The 27,339-nt window shown below is 36.6% G+C and overlaps 2 protein-coding genes across 11 annotated transcripts in view; one reads left to right on the top strand and one right to left on the bottom strand.

Moving 5' to 3' along the window:
* Nucleotides 1-27,339, bottom strand: part of LOC133843238 (calcium uniporter protein, mitochondrial) — a 55,067-nt gene that overhangs the window by 4,621 nt on the left and 23,107 nt on the right. Inside the window, exon 3 of one of the 8 annotated variants that reach the window (XM_062276688.1) lies at nt 1,739-2,026. The exons of the other annotated variants lie outside the window; for them this stretch is intronic. Coding sequence (XP_062132672.1) covers nt 1,739-2,026 — 288 coding nt within the window. The remainder of the gene's footprint in view (nt 1-1,738; nt 2,027-27,339) is intronic. 8 annotated transcript variants of the gene reach the window in all.
* Nucleotides 5,608-27,339, top strand: part of LOC133843235 (protein javelin) — a 29,874-nt gene continuing 8,142 nt past the window's right edge. The window contains exons 1-3 of one of the 3 annotated variants that reach the window (XM_062276680.1): nt 5,608-5,763; nt 25,673-26,205; nt 26,278-26,653. In XM_062276680.1, coding sequence (XP_062132664.1) covers nt 5,702-5,763; nt 25,673-26,205; nt 26,278-26,653 — 971 coding nt within the window. In that variant the 5' untranslated portion in view covers nt 5,608-5,701. The remainder of the gene's footprint in view (nt 5,764-25,672; nt 26,206-26,277; nt 26,654-27,339) is intronic. The other 2 variants (XM_062276678.1, XM_062276679.1) reach the window with 2 other exon arrangements.

Here is a 27,339-nt window from a genome sequence, read left to right as displayed (position 1 = left end):
TATAAAAATGTGCTATTTATTGAGCACAACTCTGTATTCTTGTATTATTAAAAAAGTGTGAACCCCAAGACTTTTTCTTCAAATAAAATTAATATTATAAAATCCTTTAATTGGTAATAGAGATTCTTCAGTATAGCATGAAAATTACGATTTTTAGAATACCACTATGTATGTTTCTTAAAGTCAAAATAGTAGGAACCTCTAGACTTCATATAGAAATAAAGTTCATAATTGATTTGAGATGAGGGTTCTTCATTAGTATAGAAAAATTGAAGATTTATAGAACACAACTCTGTATTTTTGTCATAGTAGCGTGGCCTTTTGATTAATAACATGTCGCTTATTAATTCGAAATAGAGATTCTTCAGTGTTGTTTAAAAAGCACACCTCTTTATTTTTGTTATTCTACAAAAAAAAGTAAGAACTCACTAGACATATTCTTTAAGTAAAATGATTACAATGGCGCTTTTTAATTTGAATTACCGACTGCAATAAAGTTTAAAAATATCCTTTATATAGGACACAACATTCAACACAACCCCGGACTTGATCTAGAAAATAAAATTAATATGTTGTCGCCCTTTAAATTATGTTCAAAGTACTTTCCAATTCAGATAATAAAAGGCTTCAATCAAAAAAGTTTACCTCCCATCCCCCACAAGATAGCAAGGACATACATAATATTTGCTTGAATTTACATAATTTAAATGTTTTCCTATTACGTATTCAGGTGCTTATCCACACAGTTGTGACAGTTTTGTGCGAGGTTGCAAAGTCCTTTTCAAGTTCTACTCCGTCTGCGTTTAGATCTATCGCGGACAATCAAAATGCTGGCAAAAAATTTCGTAGCATACTTTGCGGCAGTTGCCTTATTTCAATATCGCATTGCGCATACGCCCCGTAAAAAGTATTGCACGATTTCACGAGTCAGCAGCAGTATTTGAGCGTGTCTCTGAGTAATGCTATCTCACTCTCTCTCTCATCTATCCTCCTCATAGCCCACCTAAAAAGTTGTTTGAGTTGTGGCGCACATGTGAAAATTTGTCCTTTGCTGCATTATTAAAAATGCCTCGTGCTGCACAATTTGGCTGAGATTTCATTTTTAACTCTGCATGTTAAACGAATGTGCGTGTATATATCCGTATGTGTGTGTGTTTTGGTGTCGGTGTCTGTGTCTGCGTGTGGCTATTCGGCATTTAAATTTAATTAAAAAAACTGCAGCCGCAAGACCAAAAGAAAATAAATTATAAAAACAACAAAATAACAACAGCAAAAAAATAAAAACTGCATGCATAATCAATTTAAACACACAATTTTCATTAAGAGCTAAGCAAGAAAAATTAAAGCAGAACGAGCAAAAACGAGAGCAAAACGAGTGAAGAAAAAGTTGCCGCAGCATACAAAGTAAAGCAAAAAAAAAAAAAAAACGCGTTTACATACAGTCTATTAGCGGGTAAGTTGGTTCAGTACTGTTGGCTGAATGTTGTACTAGTAAAAGGAAAAGGTAATGGTAAAGGCAGCTGCATGGAGGCCACGATACGAGAACAAACACGACAAACTCGGCAAAAGCAAAATGCGGCAGAGGCAGCGGCTTTTGTGTGCGACGAGTCGACGACAAGAACGGCTTCGACTCTCATTCCTTTGTTGTGTATTTGCGCGCCATCAATGTGAGGGTTGCTCCTTGTGTTGTACCTGACCAACCGTCTACCGTCTATACACACACACTCGCTGAACCTACCATTTGTCGACTCGTTGCCAGTGTCAGTTGCTGCCTCCGCATCACTGGCAACACAATTTACGAGCTGCTGCTGCTGTTGCGTTGTTTCCTCCCCGGGGCAAGTCGGCGACAAATTGGAGCTTGTTGTTGTGGTTGTTGTTGTAACTGGTGTTGCTGCCGTCGTCGTTGTTGTTGTTGTCTCTAAGCGTTCAATTAGAGTTTGCTTTCTGCCCGTTGCGCTAAGTCCGCGGGCACGCAGACGCGCCCTCAAATCGCTGAGATTGAGGCGCTTCAAATCCTCATCGTCGCCTGGCAACGTAGCAAAAAAAATATAATACGAAAAAAAAGAAAAATAGGCGTGCCAGAAAATAAGTGAAAAGAAATTAAAATTTTCCATCAAAGGTGTTAGGCAAGGCGTGGCGCACAAAAAAACAAAAAAAAAGCAGCACAAACATAAAGAACCGACGGCTGAAAAGTGCAGAAGCAGCAACGGCTGCGACTTCGTCAGCTTTTCCTTTTGCATAATGAATCAGAAAACAAACAGCACACCAAAAGAAGAGCATATATATAAAAGGAAAGAAAAGCGCAGTTAAAATTGATGGCACGTGCAGTTAACGCCACGCAAAATGCACATAAAAAAACATAAACAAAGTCAACAAAATGTGTTAAAAAAAAAGCAAAAAGAAAAAATAACACCAAATGGCCTCCCAAATGTTGATGAAGACACGCGCTCGTTGCACACTGTCAAAGCACAGAACCAAAAACGGGCCTGGTGACATCTTTTATTTTAATTTTTTATTTTTTTTTATCAAAACCCGGAAATGACACGCACAGCTGAAACACATTAATGCAGGGAATGTGATGAAATGTGGGTGAAGTTTCGAGTGTGCCATGGGCGAGCCAACTTAATGAAGAACAGACGAATGAGAGAGATGAGTGGGGAGGTGTTTCAGCCAGTTGACAGCTTTTGTCAGCCAGAGAATTGCGAACTGAGAGCTGCGAGTTTGCCAGACGCTTGTCTGATTGTGCGATTTAAACATTTTTTTTTTGTGTCGAAAATGATAAGAAAACGTATTGAAAGGATGAATTGTTTAGACAGTTGTAAAATTATTTATCTATGTTAGGTTTTGAATTTTAATGTGCGTGCAGTTCATTTGCTTGATGTTAAAGAGAAATTCAGAAAACCCTTTTTAAATGTAAATTATTTTAGATGCCACTTTAAACGAATCCCTTGCCAGTTTAAAATTACTTTGTGGCTTCTTTTGTGTGCAGCACTTTCATTCAATAATAATGAAATATGTTACAAACCGCAAACAAGCACAAACAATTGGTAGTATAATTAGTTGTTAAATAAACCACTTTCTATATGTTTAACGAATTACGCAAACCATTAACTTTATATTAAATATGTTTGAATGAACATGTATTTGGTTTCATTAAATTCAATCTCCAAAGAAATTCCATACTTAGAATACTCATTTAGTTCCAATGGGAATCAACAACAGCTGTTGTTAATGCTCTTTTTCCTTCCTCTTTCGTTAAATCAAAGCCTTTTTATTGAATTTAGTTTTATTCGGCCATAAAAGCCAAGTCATTTGAGCCATTTATCCTCTTAGATGCATTTACCCTGCTCGAATTGCCTTTCGCTAGCTCTAATGTTTAACCTTTCTGACCAACGCTTTGGGCCAAACCTCTTATAACCTGTAAAATTATACGAGTGTCCTTCGTTATGCCCGGATACATTTTGAAGAGCTCTCGAAATGCTTTTAATTTAAGAGTAAAAATAACTAAACAACAACAACAACAATATCTCAAACTTTTATAGATCAAAAATATGAAAAAGAAAACAAATCACGACAGAGCAACAACAACAACAAAAACAAGAGCGGGAAAAAACCAATGTGCCTTTAAGCTAATCAAATATTTATGAAATTGCAGGCAGCTTTTATAAGCCTTGGTAAAAAAAAAACACACTCTTACATATAAATTCAGTTGGCTGTTTGTGTGTTTGTTGCTTCCTCCTCTCAGCCTCGTGTTTGTTGTTTATTTATGTTATGCGTGGCAATAAATTTGCTGCCAGATTTAAACACCGTGGGCATTAAATAAATCGCATTTTATGACGCATTCAAGTTCAGATCACTGAGTAATTCCACAAATCAAACTGAGGCGGCCTCAATGTTGCAACTTAAATTCTGTGCAACAAGATTGAAGCTGGCAGCAGCTGGCCAGCCATTCAGAAAAGTGCATTTAATTAATGAAGAGCTGAGAAACAGAGAGATTGGCTTACAGAGCCGCATGCATTTCGTTGTTTTTGTTGCTGCTGCTGGTGCGAACGAGAGACGAATTTTCTTTTATGGGTCTGCTGTGCTGGAAAACCGCAACGCGGCGCAACCGCGACCGAGAGCATTGTGTTATCCATTGTGCTTAGGCTTTTAATATTTTAGTTGGCGTTGGCTTTTCATGCTTACCCTGGAATGCGGCGGTACTTTACGCGCTTGTTTGTTGTTGCCCGCTGGCTTTACCTTGGAAGCGCCTTCTCTCTTTCCCTCCCTTTCACTCTCCTCTACTTCAACTCTTTTGCGGCTCGTGGTGTTTGCACAAACAGGCCAAAGCAACGCTGCAGTTCACACAATAAACTCAACTAACAAGTGTAAACAAAGCAAAGAACTTCGCTGCGCACAAAAGTAGGCAACGCTTTTTTCTATGCTGCAACTGCACTTTATATATGTGTGTGGGCTTTGCACACAATTTAGCAACACATTGCAAACGTTTTTAATATGTGAAGTGCAAATACGAAACATTTGCCAAGCAATTGAAATGCCAATCAAAAATGTCACAAATAGCCAGTTATTAAAGTTTGGCTGCACATGGCAAAACAAACTACAAATAGGAGCAATAAATATTTCAAACAGTATTCAATAGACTAAAGTGTTCGAGTGTGCCATATAAAGCATGGCAATTGTTTAACTGCGCAATAATACTCTTTTCAACTAAAATACATGGCATGAAAAGCTCTGCTTTATCCGTTGTGTGGTAAAAACATTGCAATTTGTCAGAATTTGTTGGGCAATTCAACTGAAATAAAACCTTTGAAAGCTTATTTCATAAGCTGTAAACATTTTTGTGCAATTCATTGAAAGCAAACAAATAATGCAATTAATTGCACAGCTATCGAGAGCATATCTTAAAGTGTTTCGTGTTATGCTTTTTCAGTATTATTTTTCGCTCAATAATAAACTGCAGCACGGTTTATCAGAACGCAATCAATATCCCTATCATGCACATCATCTTCATTATGGCTGTGTAGTCAGTTTTTATGCTCTTCTTTGGATTTGCGCTGTGCTGCAACAAATTGGTGTAGCGGCATCCCAATAATCGATCTCTGTGGGGCACAGAAGCTGTCTTGGAGTTTGGCCTTCAGCTGTGCACACAGCGGAAATTGCACAATATGTAATCCCATTTGGGGAAATCTATGTAAGTGTGTATACACTGCTGTTTTTAACTGGCCAAGTGAAAAACAAGCCAAAGCTCGCTGTGCTGGCACTCGAGTAAGAAGAAAACCTGTTAAGCACTCTCACCTGAAGATGACAGCAACAACGATAGCGATGACAACGACGATGACGATGACGATGACGACACTTTGAACTTTTGAAGGCAGACAGGCAACGCAATATAAGCTGATGATTGCCTCAAGTGGTAGGAGTGAAGTGGCGCCACATGGATGCTCATTATACGAGGCAAAGAGACACACACACACACATATTTGCCACTGACAACTCGTGTGTGTATTGCGTGTGTGGCCTCAAGCCAAATTAATTGCTTCAACTTTGAGAGGCTGAAAATGTTTTTGAGTAAAGTTTCAAATTATCTATCACTTTGCAGGCCTGCTGTTCGCCTCCTACTTCTCTTTCACGCTGAGTCCAGCACATTTTGCACGTCAAAATAGGCTCCGGACAGAGTCACAGCCTCTGCTATGGCGGCACCATGGGCCACGGCTACTTTCGAACGTCACAAACGTCGACTTCGTCCAGGCAACGGGACAAGCGGTAAGTCCACAAGATATCTACTCTCTTAAGCATATGTATATATGATTCTGGGGGTCAAGTTTCTAGTTTCAGCTGATGCTGGCATTAATAAACTATGCATGTGGTGGGAAGAACCCTTTTTGTTCTCAGTTCGCTCGACACAGTTGTAGGCCATAAAAGTCAATGACGTATGCAGCAAGTCGAGCTGCTTCCAGTGTCAGGCACTCTCTCATAATAAGCTACAACTGGGCATCAATATTTATGGCAGGGTTGCCACTTATTGGACCAATTTATGCGTTTGACAAATGATTGCCCTTTCTCCTGCTCGCAAGAAAAACAACTAAGAAAGCTACAGTCGAATGGGCTCGACTGTGAGATACCCGCTACTTATTTTCAGTAAAAGCAATTTAGTGCGGAATTAATTTTAAAATATACCGAATTAATATACCGCAAAAATACTAAAATATACTTAATCTATATTTGGTATATTTATATAGAAGAGAAGCAAAACAGTAATGCATTAATTTTAAAATATAACACATTTATCTATCTCAAAAATACTAAAAATATACCAAAGGCTATATTTGGTATATTAAAATTAAAGTGAAGAAAAATAGTTTCGCATAAATTTTAAAATATAACACATTAATATACCTCGAAAATACTAAAAATATACCAAGGCCTATGTTTGGTATATTGATATTGAATAAAAGCAAAACAGTGCGGTATATTTTGGTATGGGTTGGAGAAGCCTCCTTCTGCCAAAAGTTATAATACCCTTCTACCTTATGGGTAGCGGGTATAAAAAGGGTTAAAAAGGCGAGAAACACTGTCTTGAAGCTGATTTCATGCCATAAAGTTACACAGTCAATTTACGGGCAATTGAAGCACAGAGAACACACAGCACAGCCGAAAAGAGTTTAAGTGGCAAAGGTTTTATGTCAAAACAGTGAGTGACAAATAAAGCGCTTTAAGCTTTAATTTTCCACACAAGTAATTCAATTTGAAAATATGCTGCAAAAATCTCTAGGCCATATTTCAAAGTGAAATAAAAAGTTTATCTAGTTTCTACATTGTTTCACTTTAAAGCCTGTCGCTATTCGCGCAGCAAGTAAACAGCATTTTTTTCACAAGGGCCAAAAACGAGGCCATGAAAAAGACAAATAAAAATGTCGAATAAAGTTTGATGTGCGCAACGAGAGTTTAAAAACGGAAAGTCCGAATTCGGTTTGAATCCTTGCAGTAAAAAACAAAAGAGCAAAAAAAAAAAGGTCAAACCAAAACCAAAGAAAAACTGGGAAACTTTTCGCCTTTCTGGCTTTCTTTAAGGACATTCGCGCGGCCGTAAAATTGAATTTCCCAGAGCCACAGAAGAATGCGACAAAACGCGCAAGACTGAAGAAAAGGGCAGACAAATTAAATCCGTTAAGGTTCCCCATTCTTTTCATCTTTTCTCTACACACTTTGCAATTAGCGCCTGTCTCTTCTTGTTCTTGTTTTTTCTGCATTTTCTTTCATTTTCTTCGACACGTTTACATCGATTCGATTTGCAAGCCTTAGAAGTGGGGAACATTTTTCCAATTAATAAATGGCCAGCAATTGGGGGGCGCCACAAGAGGCGCCTGGCCATGTGTCTATGAAATATATGTGCTTCTAGAGCAAAGGCAAAAAGAATGGCAATTAAAATGCCAAACAACCAACTAAAGAGAGCAGATGAGCAAGGAGTGGCCGGCAAAAAGCAGCTGCTGCTGCTGCACATACATACATAGTCTAGGCCACATATGAATGTCTGGTCGAGCCATTAACAATCTGCCACTCACCGCGGGGGATCAAATGTCAAGCTGTTGCTGCAACCACAAATGGAATTGCCGTCAGTGTGGCTAACAAAGTGAATGCTTGGCTCAAACTGTCCATCAATCATGACATAAAATTGCAGGATCTATGAGATCTATATGGAATCTATGTATATGCTTCATTCACACTTCGAGCAATTGCACATAACTAGAAATATTAAGAATATAGAACATACATTTTGACGTAAAATTATCGAAATATTTGTAAGCTTTCTTTTTAGCCTTGATATAATTTCTAAACTTTTAAGCACATTAAGCATTTAAACACACATATAGCATTTAATTTTGGACAGTACAAATATCAAAATATTTGGCAACTTTTTTACCATTTTGACTTTATCAATCAACAGAAATAGACATTTACTTTTCCACAATAAAAATATCGAAATATTTGGTAGCTTCATTTGTTTAGCCTTCTGACAACTTAATCTAGTTTCCAAAATTTCTAAAATCTTTATTACTGCACTTGCTTTATTTTGTTTTACTCACATATAAACAGAAATAGAACATTTAGTTTAGGACACTGAACAAATCGAAATATTTGTTAGCTTTCTCTTGTGACAACTTAATTCAGTATGAACATTTTTAAACGCTGCTATTGCTGAATTTGCTTTTCGAGCTTGCAACTAAATATAAGTAAATATAGCATTTACTTTGGGCAGTAATATCAAAAGATTTGTTAACCTTTCTTTACCCTTGTGACAACTTAAGCTAGTTTCAACATATTTAAGGATATTTCTATAGAAGTAGCTGCTGAAATAGCAGCACATCAAGAAAATATAGCAAATACTTTTAAGCAGTAATAATCTCAATATATGTTTAAGCTTTTTGTCAGCCTTCTGACAACTTAATCAAGTTTTCAAAACTTGTCTATTGCTGCTATACTCTTTCACACTCTTTAACATAAGAATAATATTTACTTTTCGACAATAAAAACATTGAAATATTTGTTAGCCTTCTAAGAACTTAATCTAGTTTAAATTTCTTTTTAAACATTTCTATGGCTACTGCTTTTGCTTTTTAAAGAAATAGTCATGTCGCATTTACTGTTTGGAGAATAAAATCGAAATAATAATTAGCTTTTTGTCAACTTTACCGAAAGTTAATCAAATTTTGAAAAATTTGTACACATTTCCAGTGCTTTTGCTTTTCAATCTCGCATGCTGCTGACACCGGCAATAATGTTGTTACGAGTGTGAAATACGACGCGAGCGCGCACCACAAACTTATCAAATTGTTGCAATTTTCGTCAACAAGCTGACACAAATGAGAAAGTGCCAAAAACGTGGAGGAAGAGTGGAGGGAAGAGAGTTTGAGGGGGCTGCATTTATTTGATATATACCCCCAAGTGTGGCCAAAAATTGAATTTCTTGCACAAGGCAAGCCAAAAATTGAATTGTAGCCACATTTTTCTTCTTTTTTTTTGCCTCGCAGTCGCTCTTTTTTATTGCGTTGAGTTGCATACGCACAGACGTCACTTAATTTGCATACGCAACTGGAAGTGGGAACCAAAAATTTGTTAAGGCCTGGGAAAAATAATGTGTGCAGAGTGAAGTAAAGTGTGCTGCATGTGTGTGTGTGTGCTGTTGTTGTGTATCGTGTTAGACACATGAAATTGTTAACTAGTTTCTGGGGGGAACAAACAAATCGATTTATGCATACATTACGCATACGCAACGTGTACTACAGTCGAGCTGAGGCTTAAGCTGAGGGCGGAAGGAAAAGCTTCTCGAGTTAAGAGGCATTGACAGACAGGAGCAGCAGCAGCAGTAGCAGCTGGGGCTGTGCCAACATTTGGTCACGTGCCAATGACGCTCCGGACTTTTATTGAAATTACTAAACAAAATGTCTTTAAATACGTGTAGGTGTGTGTGTGTGTGTGTAGGTGGATAGGTAAGTGTTTGCATTCGTGAGTATTCCCAGTGTTGTACATTTAGTTGTGTAGGTGTGATGTGAGTATGCATACTTATCGTTTATTTTTGTATTTAACCTTTTACCAGCATTCGTATTTTTGTCTGTCAACTTACCTGCAAAGAGAAAAGAGAAATGTTTGTTAGTATTGAACATTGGAAGAACGAATGAATTTATCAGAAAATATGTGTGTATGTGTGTGTTCAATTGTGCATTGCATACTTTTATGCGCCACACAAACTTGCCCAGTCGATGTTCATTAAAAAGTTTCAAGCACACATTTTGGCACAACATAAAACAACAAAAGCAATGACAAATTGAGAGATTGAGAAATTTAAAGTGTGCGACTAACAGATACGCTGTACTAAACTTAAATATGTAGAACAAATAAATCGAGTTACCCAATTTTAAATTTTTCTTATTGAACAATAAATCAAACATTTATTTGTGCGCACCAATAACGCACAAATAAAACAAATTTTCGTATGTGGGTTTAACCACACATCGAGCATAACAACAACAACAAAATAGCTGCAACTGGCAGTTGTGGAACTTTTGCAAAATTTATTTTCGAGAGCTTAAAAATAGAGAGGTAGTCGATGACAGGGGGGGGAATGCGGAGCAGTCAGAGAATAAACTAAAAAGGCCTCGAGAAAAGTTTACCAATTAGTTGTGGTGAAAAGTTTTGTTGCTTTCGTTTTTTTTTTGTTTTTTTGTTGCTGTTTTACTCATCTTTTAAAAATGCTAAATGCAATGTTGAAGTGAAATATAATTGTGTTTTGCTGTAGTTTATGATGATGGCCAACATTTTCCACGGGATTCATACATATTTCAAAGCAAATTGCACAATAAAACCCAAAATGAGATTGAAAGTAACGCCAGAGAGAGAGAGAGAGAGAGAGAGATAGAGAAAGAGAGGCAAATCGCTTGTTACAAATTGTCTGCAAGGCACAAAAATAAAATGAAAGCAAAAGTTAAGACAATTTCCGTTTCGTGTCTGTAGCGCCTGAAAGCAGGCAACACAAATTGCCAGCCAGCAGGATAGAGAAACCGACAGACGAAGAGACAGTCATTCATTCATTCAGTCAGCCACTCAGTCATTACAGCCTATGCGTGTGCTACAGGCAAAAGGCGTAACGAGTCTCGAGTCTTCTCCTCCCCAACGACGCCTGCAATTAGTTTACGACATTGTCAATGTCAAGCCAACCGCATTGTTCTGTGTCTCTGTCTGATTATCGCTGCGATTTCTTCATTCAATTGATAAATTTCTTATGCAAATTGACATGGCATTACTTACAGCGAACTGCATTTAGAGCGTTACTGGAAAACCAATTTCGCATATACAAGGGAATTCACACACATGCCCAGAAGAATTTCCACAGCTTATGTTCTACACTTCCTACTAGTTCATTTCAAGTCTGTCTCTGCAGTCTTTGTGTCATGCCTTGTTTACATTCATAAGCTGCTGCTTTCGTTGCTGCTTTCGTTGCTGCCGGGCAGACAGATTCAAATAAAACATTGCACACATGTGAATTTATTTTGGCACAAGCAAATAAAATAACTAAAATACAAAACTCTTGTTTGCATTTGCAGTGCTAGCAGTTTTTGCACATAGAGAACGACTTTATTGTCGTGAATTTAAGTGCCACTAAAATTTAGTTATCCAGGCAAAAATGTATCACATTCAGCTTTAAGAATTTAATTAAATTTTGCACATTGTATTGAATTTGATTTTCGACATTTATAATGGCAAATATACTAGATATACGAGTATAGCTTATTTATTTTTAAGCTTAGTTCAAATAAGCCTTAATTGGTATCGAATGCAATCAATGACATGAAATGTCTGACATGAAAATTGCTGTTGTCGAGTTTCTATTCAAATTTAGTATTCAATGTTTAATAACTGAAAAAATATAAAAATTGCTGTTGAAGAACAAATTATCGCTTAACTTAACACAAAATAAATTATTCTTTGCTCTAGAAATGTCGCAAATGTTCTCTAATAATAACTGAAAACCATTTCGTTTTTAGTTTAACACTAACTTATACAGTAAGTCGAAAACAATGTCGGATACATTTGAAATTAATCTTAATACATCAAGTTCTCAACATCAAGTTTGTCTTAAACATTTGAGCTTGAGTAAAAGTCAGCTCTTCAATCTGTTCGTAAACTATTTTTAATTTATTTGGCATTTGGTGCAACAATTTTGTAATTTTCTAATTGATTTCCACATGTCGGACAAGCATTCTCCCAAAAGTTGCGTCGAAAAAGTTCGCTTTATTTTGAGAAATTGAAAACATAAAAGTCAGCTAGCTAGCTCTCGGCAGTTGGTTGGAAAATTGAACAAATGTGAGAGCAAAGTTGAAATGCTGTTGCCTTAAAGTCGAGTCGAGCGATGTGTAGCTACAATTTTTGTTGTCCCTATGTGGAGGAGTGTTTATGTAAAAGTATGTGGCATATACTCGGGCAGAAATATGGGCAAAAAAGTGGTAAACAAGTTTGCCATCATTTTGATTCGGTCCTCGGGGGGAACACACAAGGAAAAACCGGAGCAAAAAAGTTACTTTTCTTATGCATATGCACACACCCACAGTAAAAATAACCCAGGCAAGAGTGACGTGAGAAGCCAAAGAAGAAGAAACACAATGATGTGGCAGGTATGCGATGTAAAATAGAGGCTTATGCTTTATTTATTTATTATTATTGCATTGTTCTCTGTAACTTTGCTCTGTTTCTTGCCTGCTCTTATTGAAATTCTTGAATTCTCTTTAAAAAAGAACAGAGGAAAAAAGTCGTCAAAACTGAGTAGCCTGCCTGTCAGAAAGAATGAGAGAGCGGGATGTAGCTCAGCTTCCATCACACTTGCTCCAAGGCACAACAATTCAACGCAGATGCTGCAGCATTTGTCGGCGTGCCATGCGGCATGATTTGCTTTGCATTTGAAATGCTCCTTGCGCGCCCCAGAGCGAGTGCAGACAACAACGAGTGGAAGATGAAGGAGATTGCAGTTATCGTTAAATAAAATTGGCGCAACATTTGAGTCGTCGTTAGAGCATTACTTTCCAACTGGTTGCATTTAAGATGTGCACTCCGAGATATTTGCAAAGCTTTTCATACCCGCTACTCATGGGTTAGAGGAGTATTACAATTTTGGTAAAAAATAATAGCAAGCGTAATTTCAATTCAGAACAGATAACATTCTTTAAAGTTTTTGCATATTTTGTCATCTAGTATACTTTCTTTGCAATCAAGCATACATGGCAAAAAACGGCTGCTGTAGTCAGGACTTAGTCGCTTTCGTTGGCAATCTGCTATGTATGGCACTCTATGGTATTTTGAGTGCAGTAGTATGTCACAAAATATTATTCAGTACATTTTGTACTCTGTGATATATTTTAAATGTAGTAGTAAATATAATATTCATTATCCATTTGACATCCTATGGTATATTTTGAATACAGTAGTATATTTATATACCATATATATGCATTATTCAGTATATTTTACAACCTATGGTATATTTTGAATGCAGTAGTATATTGATATACCAAATATATTATTCTGTATATTTTACAACCTATGGTATATTTTGAATGCTCTAGTATATTGATATACCAAATATATTATTTAATAAATTTGGTACTATGTGGTATTTTGAAAATGTATTAGTTTATCTATATACCAATTATACACAAATACATGTTTCAGTATTTTTCTAGTATATTAATTCGGTATATTCCGACGATAACACTGTTTTGCTTGTGTTGAAAACAGATAGCGAGTATCTCACAGTCGACTACACTCGACTGTGTAGCTTTTTTTTACTTGCATAACACAAAAAATAGTTGCAAGCACTCCAAGCAAGCTGTCACGCAGCATGGAATGACCGACTAAATGGCACTCACAAGCAAATCACAGTCCAACTCGAGTGACTGACTGACTGACTAAAAGTATGCAACTATTTTAATATACTTTGTGTGCAGCAAGTGAACGAAATGGGTTTAATCAAACAGTCAATTGGCAAATGTTTTGTGTTGCATTTACAGCAAAGTCGCGCATACTCTACTCTGTTGTAAATGTTGTTGTTTTTGTTGTTGTTATTGTTGTTGCGACACATTCTCACGTATATTAAACGTCGCTTGGGGCGAATTTTATTTGATGCTCACAGCGAAAACAACACAGACACAGAAACAGAGAGCTAGCTGAGTACAAATCGTAGTTTCAAGTTTTTAGTATCAAATCCTCGTCCCATGTGTCCAGTATACAATTCATATTAATTTGAGTACTACGTGCCACTGCTGTGCTCTTGTGCCACACATTTCGAGAGTGATTTTCTCGTTTTAAAGTACGATACTTTGGCTACACAAAAAATTCAACTTGATTATTGAAATCGTCAAGTTTTCGCATCTGCATTTGACTTTTAGTGCAGTTTCAAACAGGATTATATCAAAGTTCAATCGATATTTTTTTTTTCACTTTCTACGGATTTAACTTTCTTATTTCCGTTTTGTGGATTTTTTTCGGCTTGTACAAAAATCCTGTTTCCTGCCCGGCTACTAAAATTTATGGCATTTAACCCGACAGCCTCTTAAGCTGATGAGGAGCGACGTCGGCCAGCTTGATGTCGGATTGGCGGACAAATGGGCAACGCTGTTAAACAAAAGTGCGGTTCGCTCGACGGTTGCGGTTCACTTAATTTATGACACGCAAATCGCATTTTGTATTTATGAAACAAAACAAAATAAAAAAACAAAAAATGGAAAAACCGCTGAAAAGGTCCGAGGGTTGTAAAGAACAGAAGAGAACAATCATTTCATTGGTTACGCACACTGAGCAGAGTGAATGAATGTGAAGCCGAGAGAAGAAATGCTGCGTATCCAAAAGTCCGAAAAAGTTTTGCATGCCATTTCCATGCGTCGTCGTCACACGTCAAAACAATTTCCAACTTATTTTTGCGCTAGTTTCCACTCTGAATTTCAGTCTAAATACTCTGACCAGAAGCGGGGGGAGAATAAACAAAAGAGGCAAATGCCGTGGGGGTTTGCTGTTGCTGTTGGCGGCAGCGGCAGCGGCTTTTACGTCATTTCGACGAATTCGCGCTTCACTGCATCCCAAAAAACTCTTTTCAAAACGGGCGACACCAAAGTGAGTGAGCGAGGTGCCACAGACCATGCGGCAAATGAGTGTTGCAAGTACCTTTTATATTCCCATTTGTATTACTCTTTTTTTCGTATGTGTGTGTGTGTGTTTATGAGGGACTCATTCATTTCCGGTAATGCGCCAACGATGAACGCATTTCCGTTGCTTTTGTTGCCCCTGCAGCATTAACAAGGTGAAGCTAAAGCCGAAACCGAAGCCTCGATGACGAAATAGCCAAACAAAAACGAACAACAACAACACAATAACAGCAGTCAAGAGTTCAATTAACGTGTTTGCTGTTGTAGTCACACAGTTCAAACAAGTTCATTCGCTGCCAGCCAGGCAAATTGGTTGCCAACTGCCAACTTTACATTGAGTTTACTTAATTTTTATTTCATTTGCACGTAATTTGCGCATGAGCTTCACAGCGGAGTGAGTGTGAGAGTTGAAAGTTCAAGCTAAAAAGCATTAATTGCCTATGATAATGAAAACTTTGAGTTGAGCAGACAGGTTGATAACTTTCCTAATTATATAATAAGTCGCCAGCAGGTTGAGTTGACGTTGAATCAAATTTAACACAGAGAGAACTTGAACTTTAAGATAATTTTCCACATTGCATAAATATCTAAATTATGCGTGCTTTACACTCGCAATTGGTATTCTAAAAATCAGCAGTAGCAAAAGTGACCCAAAAGCAACAGCAACAGCAGCAGCTGAATCATCTCAGGGGAAAATGCCTTCACTCAATTGGCATTCATGGGTCAGCATCTGGGAATTGGGAACCTTTCACCAGCCACCGGGGGCAGGTGAAGCGTGAGTCCGAGGGAACAAGCTAGAGATTTGTTTTAGAGTGTGTTGCTGGCAACACATGCTGAGAGCTGAGTTTTTGCGCTCAGTGTGTTGCCAATTCTCAGAAGCGTTAAAAGCGCGCTTTAATGGCCCAAAAGTTAAGTAGCTCGTTTAATTGAGCCCCTAAATAACTTTTACTTTTGCTTGCGAAGCGAAACTCAATTAAACAACTCGAAACAAACTTAATTAAGAAAATCACAAACAAAGTACACGCAAAATTGTCGCGCTAAAGTTAAAAAAATTGCATTAAAAAGTCTACAAAACAAAAAACAATTGTAAAACTTGTGAAATTTGTAAGTCAAAAACGAAAAACCAAAACCAACAACAACAACGACAACGACGACAACAAAAATTACCTCATTGTTGCTGTGGCAACTGTGGCATGTAATTTTGTTAACCTTAAACCAAGCGCAAAAGCGAAGCAAGGGAAGCAGCGGCATAGGAACGTTTGGCAGTGAAACATAAGCCGCCGCTCAGCTGCTGCGCAGTCGCAGCGTCGTCGTCGCCGTTGGCAGCGAAGCGAAGCTTGACGCGTCGGACGCGTCAGTCTATCGCGAGACGCAAGCGCGCGCACAACACAAACAAAACAAAGCGCGCAAACAAGTGCACAGAGTGAGCGAACGAGATAGAGCGAGAGAGAGTGAAAACGAAGGAGAGTGTGATTGTGATAGTGCGAGAGTGTAAACATATCGTTCTATGCGTTGTGTGTTGTGATTTCTGTTGGCGATTTCATGCACAATAGAAACCTTTTTTTTTTCGGCACAAACCACAAAAATCAACAAAGTGTGCAAAAAAGTTGGCGCCAATAGAAAGCTGCCCGACCCCAACAGCAATGCTTGTTTAGCCGAAAGTGTGCAAATAGTAACGTCAAAGCTTCAATTGTCTGTGCCGGTATCAATGTGGGCCAACCGCAAGATACGCAGCCATATAATAAAACCCACACACACACCCAAGACTCACACAATTTGTCAATATTTGCGTTCGGCACAAACAAAAGCCTCCTCCAGCATCATTAACGAGCGGCGTCTCTTCCACCTCGCTGCTTTTTCCGGCCCGCCTTCAATGAGTGGATTAATTGCGCCCATTCCCCATTTGCATTAACGGCACACACAACCTTAAGGATTGACTCATAGATCAGGTAATTGCTTCCCCAGCATTAGGCGCATATCTCTAGGGTCATTAATTGCAGCTTTGAGAGATTGCTAAAATTATTGATGGTCATTTAAGTGTTTACTATACTCGGCCCGGTTGTCTGTGGAAAGCTATTCAAAGAGTTTTTCCAACCAAGTGAAATATTATTACTATCATCAGCATGGCTATTAATGGCATTTATGGCTGCTGCTGTTGTTCATAATATCTTTCATTATTATTGCTATTATCTTGATTAATGACACAATTGATCAAATTGCGCTTAGGTATATAAAATATAATACAAATGTCTAACATAAATAACATAAAATGAACATATTTTATTTTGAGAATTTTAATGAGGATAATTGAGGTATTTCAGTTTAAACTAAGATATAGAAATACAAAAAAATGTTCAGTTTAAAATGAGAATGAAAATTCCCTTTCTTTCCACAAATATTAAAAATATTATATTACGATTTAAAATTTTCTTAAATACAACTAAGTGATATAAGTAAAATCAGAAAGATAACAAATAGAAAGTAAACAAAAAAATTTTACAAATATCATAATTAACATAAGAAAACACATTTGATCAAAAGTTTTTTAAAAATGTTCATTATTTTCTTATCTTGTAGAATGACAAAATTTTTTAAATTGTTTTTGGCAATTAGAACTACCTAATATGACTAATATTCTGTGCATCTCATTAAAAGCAAATCATTTTTTTGCCAAGCTTAAAAAATATGTCAGCTTAAGCTGAGATGAAATATAATATTATGCGAAACGAAAACGCTTATTTTCTCATTCTCTCGATGACTTGCAAGCCATGAGCTGAAGATAGTTACGCTAGTTTTTTTTTCATTATCATCTTGCGATTCCAGCTCAAATCTCAGCTTATAAATCTCAATCACTTTTATTATTATTATTTATACTTTTTTCTATTTTGGCAATTTTGATTTAATAGTTGACATTTATTACGGCATTTTTGCTGCTGCTTTTCACATGGATAATGTTGCCACTTTTTCTTGAGTAGACGACTGCAAGATAATTTTTCATCATTGTTGGCAGCTTGCAGCGCGTTTTAACGACCGTCTTGTGTGACTAAGGCAAGAAAAATATATAATATTGATTTAGCATTTGTTAGTGGCTATATTCGTATTCGTTTTATGAGCTCTCTCCCTCTCTCTCTTAAATTCCCTTTCTCCCCGCGCATTTTCACATTTATTCGCCGTTGTTGCTTTTATTATTGCCCCATCGATGGAATCATCGTGGAAATTGCCAAATTTTTTTGAAAATGTCATTGCAAATGTCGCATGTTGTCGACGTCTTCTTCATTGCGGCTATTGTTGTTGCTTTAGGTGTTGTTGCTTTTTGGTTTTTTGAGCATCTGCCTTGCCTGTTTGGGGCTATTCATTTGCCACGTTGCCACTTGGTGGACAAGCCCAACGGGGGGAAGAGAACTTCTGCTGCCACTGCAGCATTTGAGTGCTGCGGCTCTTCAATGTGTATCTGCTCTGATTGTTCAAGTTGTGTGCAGGTTTTTCATTTTTTATTTCCCCATTTTTTTGCTTCAACTTTTCAGTAATTTTTATTCTATTTATTCTAGTTGGCGCAATTATAAAATATGCTGTGTGAAAAGCGCCATTACAAATTTATGTGTCTGTTTTTTTCAGTTCAGCATTTTTCTATATATTTTTTACGGTTGTATTTTTTTAGTTGTTTTGTTGTTGGCAGCGTATTTTGTGTGTTTATGCTTCGTTTATTGCTGCTACTGCTCCTCATGTAAATTGTTAGCTGTTTGCTTATTGTTTTTTGCGCCCAATAGTTTTCTGTGTTAATTAATTTGAAGCTGTCATGCGAGTTTCCCATTTTCATTTCCATTTTGCCACGGAATCCACATTTTCGCCATATTCTTTTCTCTACATTCGGTTTTGGCTTGTTTGTTATTGCCGCTTTTGTAGTTGTTGTTGCTGTTGCATATAATTAAATTAGCCGCTCTTTAATGAGAAATTGGCGCCAGAGTTCATAAAAAACAATTGTGAATGGTATTTACTATGTGTGTTTTATTTCTCTATTTTCCTCTTTTATTGTACTCTGTACGCAATGTGGGTATATTGGCAAAGTGCTTTCAAATTTGATGTTGTAAATCGTATTTATGAGCATTTTGTGAATCATTATTCCCCCTACAACTTGTTATAAAAAGTTTCTTACATTGTTTTGCCTTACATTTGTTGGTTTAAATAGAAAAGATAAAATTCATCTGTACTTCTTTTTTAACAATTTAAAACACGTTTACTTTTAATAATTTAAGTTGCCTTTTACAACCATATTAAGAGGAGTAGAAACAGTCATTTTACAGGGTATCTACTAGTCGCAACAGTGTTCTTAGTTGTTTTTGCGGCTTTGTTAACAAACACACAGAAGTTTGGTGTTGTTTCGGTAGCTCTATCGGAAATGTCGCCAGTTAATTTTAATTTTTTACAAAAAAAACATTCCGGAGCATAAATTATTACATTTTAATTAGCCACTGATGTCGTTTGCATATATAAAATGTTATTCAGCATTAACTTTTATTTACTTGAACCTTTTGAAAAAAAATGTGCAATATTTTGTTAAAGATTTCTAGAATAACGTATGTATATACACACAACAGAATATGTGTAGTATAAAGACATAAAATATGTTCACGGAAATGCAACGATTTATTTTTTGAAACGATGAAATATTATTCTTGCTGCAGAATATTGCATATGCAACATATAGTATAAAGACCAGCTTGATTACACCAGTTGAATATTCAGCAACGACCTGCAAGAGTGTTTCCGCTTTTACAAACCAACAAGAAAAAACAAGAAACATTTTGTTGTTTGTGTTTTTGCGGGTAGCAAGCAAAAATTTGCATTCGCATAAAAAATGCTCAAAACGTTTTTATTAAAGTCGCGGAAAAATTTAGAAGGCAGCACACGTAAATAAAGCAAAATCTCATTTCACATTTAAAATGCCGCTAAATGCTAACACGTGACTAACTGACCAAATTTAATTTGAAGATTAAATTTAAATGCTGACGACAGCGATCATAAAACACCATAAAAACTAATTAGCGCTTGTCTGTTGCGAATAAGTTGGCAAATAAAAACGGCGTACGCGTTAATTAGGTGTATACAAATGTATTTAAATGTAATTAAAATTGAAAGCCCAATGCAAATAACGCATAGCAGAAGGCTATAAAAACAATAGAAAAAACATACTAAACAAAATCGAAAATGTTCTACATATAAGAATCTGCCAGAAGCACGTACATAGATATACATGTTAGATACCCATTCTTGCTTTTCTTTTTATACCATACCATATATATGGTAGTTAGCCATAGTCGCTTTGTTTAACAATACGGCATATTTTGTATGGAATAGTATATCCATATACCAAATATTGCATTTAGTATATACACCCAGTCCTTTTTTTTTACGCGATCTCTTTTTACGCGATTTCACTTTAACGCGGTTATTTTTGCAGCGCAAATTTCTTTTTTTACACGGATTTTTCACTTTAACGCGATTTAGCACGCACCGCGGGTGGAGAAATTCTTGCAGATATGGAGATTCTTCTAGACCGAGAGCTCGATGATGACGATTTGTTTGAAATAGCTACGGAAATAATCGAATCGGAAAATGACAGCGACACTGAGAGACACTAACCATTTTTACGCGATTTTTTTTTACACGATAGTGGCAGAACCAACAATCGCGTAAAAAAGGGACTGGGTGTACTTTTATTTTTTATATGATATATTTTTAGTGACTATCTCACAGTCGAATATACTTGAGTGACCTATGGTATATTTTGAATCTAATAGTAAATTCATATACCAAAAATATCATTCGGCATTTTCTTAGTATATTAATTTGGTATATTTTAATTGAAAATGGGCAGCGAGTCTCAGAATGCAGGGCACACACGTATCCCCCCTTAATATATTTTGAGTGGAATAGTATATTAATATACCAAATATAAATTTCGGTATTTTTTAATACATTTATTTCATATATTTTAATTAAAAATTGATATGAGCAGGTATCTCATAGTCAAGCCTATTCTATCTGTATCCATGTTACTTAGTTTTTTTAATGTCAAATATTCTGAACACCAAAGTTCACAAAGAAATGGAAGTGTCAAGACAATTCTCAATGTGGAAAATGCATTTGTAATGACACTTTTGACAAGTTGCAGAAATTGTTGGGCTGAAAAATACACACGAAGTGTCACATGAATGATTAAGAACTTGTGCGATTCGCTGGGTCTACAGGGTATGCAAAGGGGAAGTGACAAAAGAGCGAAAGATCATTTTGCCAAGATAAACTCGAAAACTTGAAGAGAAAATGGGTCTGCCACACGCCGTTGCTGCCGCTGCCGCTGCCTCTGGGTGGCAGCAGGCTGGGAATTTGGCAACGCTAATGACAGACCGCTTGCTAATTAACTTTTAATTGAATTGCAAAAGAAAACGCGACAAACCAGAAAAAAAAACAGAAATAATGTTACAAAAACGGAGACAATGTATGCATTAACCTATGCTCGCATCTGACCTCCTGACCTTCTCTCCACCAACAGCCGCCCTCTTCAGCCATGTGTGAGTTGGCAGCCCAACGGGCCACAAAAGCCAAATGAGGTTATACTAATATGCAGTAATTAGATAAACTCACGAACCACACAAGAGGCCGGGCCAAAAAGCGAAGACTTCATGTTTCTTGGAACTAAATTAAAGAGTGAAGTGCCAAGCGCACTTTTAGGCAAATTTGCAAATGGTTGAAAAAGACGAAAAGAACGAAAATAGAAATGTGAATGAAAATGAAATTGTAGGTCTAGAATTCGGTAGTTTTTTAATGTGCTCACATTAAATTAACAAGAACCAATGAAAATAATAACTCATAATTAAAAAATAAAAAAAATTAACATGCATTAAATGTTATTTCAGTAAAAAATATGTAATTAAAGAACTTCATTGAAAATGGTTAAAAAAACGAAGATTCGATGAGAAATTTTAGCTTTGAAATTCGGCAGATTTTCTAGTGTTTTCACATTTCACCAAAAACCAACGATAATATTTTCTCATAATTAAAAAACAATACATATGTAAAACAATAAATCTTTCTGCAATAAATGTATTCTCAATAAGTTAATATATGAACATAGGGGACTTTATAGAGTTGGATGAATAGACAAAAACTAAAAAATGTTTTTATGAGAAATTTGAAGCTCAAAATTTAGCAGCTATTTTATTGTTTTCAAAAGAAGAACAAGAAACAATATAAATACTTTTTTATACGCAAATACTACAAATTTTAAGCAATATATATTCCTTATAGCTAGGATCTTTTCCCCAATGAAAGTTTACTGAACTTACTAAACTTACTAAACAACTTGTCTCATCTTTAAGATAGCACCACTTTAAAAAATGTTTCCTAAAAAAAAAGTTCACTTAAAAAGCCGTTTGCAATTTAAATTTTATTTATTTATTGAAGCGATAAATTTAATATAAAAAAAGGTTTTGGAATATCTAATACAAGTTATATAATATGTTCAACACAAAAGTTGAATATTAAAACTGATGTTATTTTTAATTTCGCAATTGTGTTTATTTTCCATATATAAATACACAAAAATAAATGCAGATTTATGCAAATTTGGCAATATTTGCAAATTCATTTCAGAAATATCCTGAAGTTCTTAGTCGCTCTGGCTCATCTCATTGCAATAAGAAATTGTATTCTTAATTACAATATAATAAATCAATAAATACATTTTCTTTTGAATAAATGCAAATTAAAAACAATATATATTCTAGCAGACTTTATAATATTTCGAATTTCACAGACCAACTTTTGTACATTTAAATAAATACATAAAGAAAATGAATATAAATTCTCTGTCAGCCCCTGGACATATTTTGTAAGTGGTTTTCAAAATGAAAAACTCAACTACATTTTGGTTTGTAAATATTTATGGGAAGCAGATACTAAATCGGAATGTGGAGCAACCTCGTTGGGTGTGTAGGAATATTTTTGTGTGCCACACGTTGCAAATTTCCATACACTCGTATGTGTTGGAAGGTCAGCTAAGCGTTGAGTTAAGAGCTGCAGCCTCTTTTGGGCGCCTTAGACTAGAAACGGCGTCATCCATTCGCACCAGCCAACAAGTCTCGTAAATTTTCAAGACTCGAGAGCATAAAACAAGGACAGCGGCAGCAACAGCAATAGCAACAACAACAACAACTGTAGACAGGCAACAGCAGGACGACGCCAGGATGGCGCGCCAGAATCCTGGCGATGGGCGATGGCGTTCCTTTTTCACATGCGCCAAGCATAGTTAAGCCTTAGATGGCAACATTTGCAATTGTAATGGAGGCAGCTTCTCATTTTCAGGACCAGGAGTTGGGCTTGCTGCCAGCTGGGCACATTAGGGTCAGGGCAACTAAACGCTGTGGGCCTGGCAATTAACATATGAATACAAGAATAAACTCGAGTGGTAACTCCCTTGTAACACTATGCCAAATGTTGCATAAACTCGGAGTGTTGCAGCTTTGAAAGTATTTATTTTAAATACCTCCCCAGAAAGAATAACAAACAATCGAGATTAAATGGGTGGAAGTTGTTATCGCAAAGTTGATTGTCTGCTGATGCTGCTGCTGCTGTTCAAGCTGTTGCCAGTTGATTCAAGTTTTTTACTATGCAAAAACGTAACTAGAAAGTAGGAGCAATTGCTTTTGGTGAGCTAGCTGCTGCACGTCTGTGTGTTGCAAGTGTAGATTTTGTGATCGATATTCCTAATGCAAAGTGTAGCACTTCAGATAGTTCGCTTTTATGCTAATGAGCTGAAAGCTTGAATTGGCACACGTAAAGCGAATAAAGCAATGGGTTGAAAAAGATGCTTCACAATTAATAATGAGGGTTATTTCCATGACTACTCTACTGAAATGTGAAATGCAAAAATGTTGTATTCCTTCCTTAAGAGAACCAAATGAAAAATATTCGCCACAAATAAATTCAATATTTCAAAAAGTTCAATAAAATTGGAAAATACTGAAAACTTTATGAACTGATTAACCATTTTTATGATAGGTACTTCATCTTAAGTGTGCATGTTAAATGAGAAAATTAATCTCTAAAAATGAAAATTGGCTTTCAATATTGAAAACTTTATTAACTCAATAACATTTTTCAACGCTGTTTAGTAGTTTCATATTTCAACACTCAATTTTCAGTTTGCACAGCTTGACAACTTTTATGTTACAATAATGATGGAGCTTTTAATTTCCGTCGCCAATCGATAAATAGCCATCAATCATAAAATTCACCTGCAGCCAATAGCTTTGGCTTTTACCTGCACAAGTCACACACAATTTTGTTTTGGAATTGTGGCAGCAATGTTTGCCCCGAAGCTGTGGCAGCTCCCACGCTTCATTTAAGCAGCGAAGATTTCGACTGCTCGACTGCAAGGTGGCGCAACCTTTTAAGTAGAACCGAAACTGGGGGGAAAATGAGCAAAGGAAAATGCGGGAAATGTTCGCCTCGCCCTCACCCTCGCACAAGGCAAAGGCAATAAGCAATTGCTTGGCTTTAATGCTTCGATGAGCAAAGTGTTTCGCCTGCTTACAAGCTTTTCTTTTTCTCTTTTTTTTTGCCTCTGATTCGACTGTTGATTCGTGCAACTTCCATGTGTGTGTGAGTGTAGGTGTGTGTGTGTTGCTTGTGTGTGTGTGTATGTTGTTAAGTATACAAATGAATGAGTGCTATTTACGATTATCGTAGCCGACATTTAGGCTTAATTCACTTAGTGGTCAGTTGGCCAAAAGCTACGTAGTATTGCGAAAACGTGACGAAACACAAGCGTAAAAGTTTCGGAGAACACGATAGTAGAAGCTGCACTGCAGCATTAGCTATTACACAAATTAGTTGGAAGGGGGAAATTAGAGAATAGCAGAGGTAAAAAATCAGAATGAGAATGAGCAAAACAGACGCTAACAAAGAACTCAAAGTGGATTTTACTTTGAGCCTTCAACATGAAAGTGAAATAAATGAAAAAAAACGAAGGATTCTTTCCCAAAAGGAAACCATATAAATTTAAGAATCCTTTTCCATATTGGAGCATTCATTAGAGTTGGCTAAGTTTTAAGGTATTAAAAGTTCATCAATAAGAGGCTGTATAAAAGGGAGAGAAACATTTGATTGATTATCATAAAAATAAATTAGGCTTATTTTTAACAAACTGCGGGATTAGCCGAAACTTGATTACTTAGAATAATTTATTTCAAAGAAAAAAAATTTATTTTTAAACACCGAAATTATGGTAAAGTTTAATTAATGAATGTAGTAATACATTAAAAAATTGATTTCTTACATTAGTTAATGGAAAGGGTTAACAATAATACAAGACTAATAAAGAAGCCAGCCAAATGATAAAGCAAATAAATTTTTGTAAAATAAATGCAGCCCATTTTCAAGGAATTTGAAATATATTCAATCCATTTCCGCTGAAGGGACAGAAAATTGATTAGCAAGAAGTATTTAATTGAATGAATTTGCATTTAATAGCAGAAATAAAAGTATAATACGTAAAACAATTCATTAAAGTCAACAGCAACAAACTGGGAACGTAAATCATTTATTTTCTTTAAGGAGGCTAAAAAATTGATTACGCAGAAACATCTGATTGAAATAAAAAGTTTTAACTCTTTTGAATACCGAAAACGTGATTACAGATATAAACAACAATTAAAACAAATCAGATTGAACAAAAACAGAAGTCGTATTAAGAAACAAGCGAAATTAGACAGCAACCGGTTTGAACAATAAATAAATTTATGATAAATTCCCTCCCTTTGAAGAGACAATCAATATATTAGCAAGAATTATTAAATAGAATGAAATTGCAGTTTTAAATATAAAAAACAATTCAATTAAATTGAAAAAGGCAAATGAAAACAAGCAAAATGAAAGAGAAATACATCATTATCAAAAATGATCTCATGTTTTCCTTTCCTTTACAGTGGAAAGGACAGCTATAGCTACCAACATAACTACGTGGATCGAGTGCGTCTGGAGGATACGAACGGTAACCTTTACCAGCAGCAGCAACAACAACAGCAGCAGCAGCATCATCACGCCTCGCACCACCCAAAAACCACCCACGATCCGCGCTGTCCACAATTGAGAGCTGCCGGCTGGCGACACACGCACAAATCCGTCTCGCATCTCGATTTGGCCACCAGCTGCCACAGTGCAGCTGGCGCTGGCATAGATCACAGGCATAGGCAACTGCACCACCATCAGTCCCATCATCATCAACATCACCATCAGCATCTGCCACCGGCGCCACCTTTGACACCGCACGCACAACCGCATTGGACGCAGTGTCGCGTGGGCATCGCAGCAGCCTCTGCTGCTGGCCACGGGCAGCTGAGGAACGCACGCTCCTTGGACTACACACAGTTGGAGCGGGAGGAGAACGCTTTGGACATTGCCGAGTTCTATTGGCATTTCGATGCGGAAGCGCCACACGAACCAATCGACAACTATGCGGGTGAGTTTGATGTCTATTGAAGTTGAGGCCCATTGAAGCGAGGCAACGTAGCGAAGCAAAGTATTGCGATAGTAATTGAATTGCTTTCAGTTAATGACAGCTTTGAACCAGCCGAGTCGCCGTCTCCACCCCCAGCACCCTCACCCACAACCCCGCTGACAACAGTAGCCACAACAGCAGCAACTGACACAACAACAGCAACAGCAACAACATCAACCACTTCAACAGCAGCAGCAGCAACTGTTGGAGCGACAACCACAGTGACCGCAACGTATCTGGACTTTGGCAGCGAATCGTGCAGCTTGAGGAGATCGCGCAGCTTGGCCGTGATACGTGAGGAGACGTTTAGCGATCTGCAAATTGGTTCCGCCAACAGCAGTCGACGACGATCGCAGCTAATACCGCGTGCCCGGCTTGTTAATCGCGGTTTTTTCCGCGAATCGCCGCGGTAAGTGAATCACTTGCCTTCATCAAAATATATCAACAAAATACACTGGCCCACAAAGTTTATAGATAAAGCAAATAGAGAAATGTTTACAGTCAAATGAGGGCAATAACACAATAGATAAAGATAGATAGAATTAATGTGAACTGTAGATGAAGACTAAATTAATGTAAGGAATTAGTCACTGCTTAGATAAAGCACACTGGATAACAACGTATGACAAATCAAGCTAAGTTTGAGTAATTTCTCTGGTTAGATAACAAGATGACAAAAAAGAATTCACTCGACAAATTAATAAATGACGCTTTGAAGAACTCAGATTCAAAAAACAAGCTTTGATAAAATTTAAAAAATAAAATAAAGCTGCAATTTCGTTCATAAGCAAACTAAAAGGTTTTTAACCTTTTTCCTTTTCAACAAAAAACTTATTTCAAACCATCAAATATTAAAACAAATTAAGCTGGCCGAATCGACCTAAATTTGAATCATTTCACGTTTTAGATAACAAGGTACCAAGAAAAGGCTTTATAAGCAAACTTGATAAATACAAAAATATCTATAAAATATTTGACCAGTTTAGATTCAAACTTTGATAATTCTAGAATAAAAAGTGCAAATATTTTCTATTGCAAACTAGACAACAAAGACAATTTTATATTGCTTTTAATATTTTAATATAGAATACTTGT

Source organism: Drosophila sulfurigaster, chromosome 3 (genome assembly GCF_023558435.1).
Source record: "Drosophila sulfurigaster albostrigata strain 15112-1811.04 chromosome 3, ASM2355843v2, whole genome shotgun sequence".
NCBI lineage: Eukaryota > Metazoa > Arthropoda > Insecta > Diptera > Drosophilidae > Drosophila > Drosophila sulfurigaster.
Note: the sequence above shows the minus strand (reverse complement) of the source record. Positions and strands in the feature narration are given on the sequence as shown.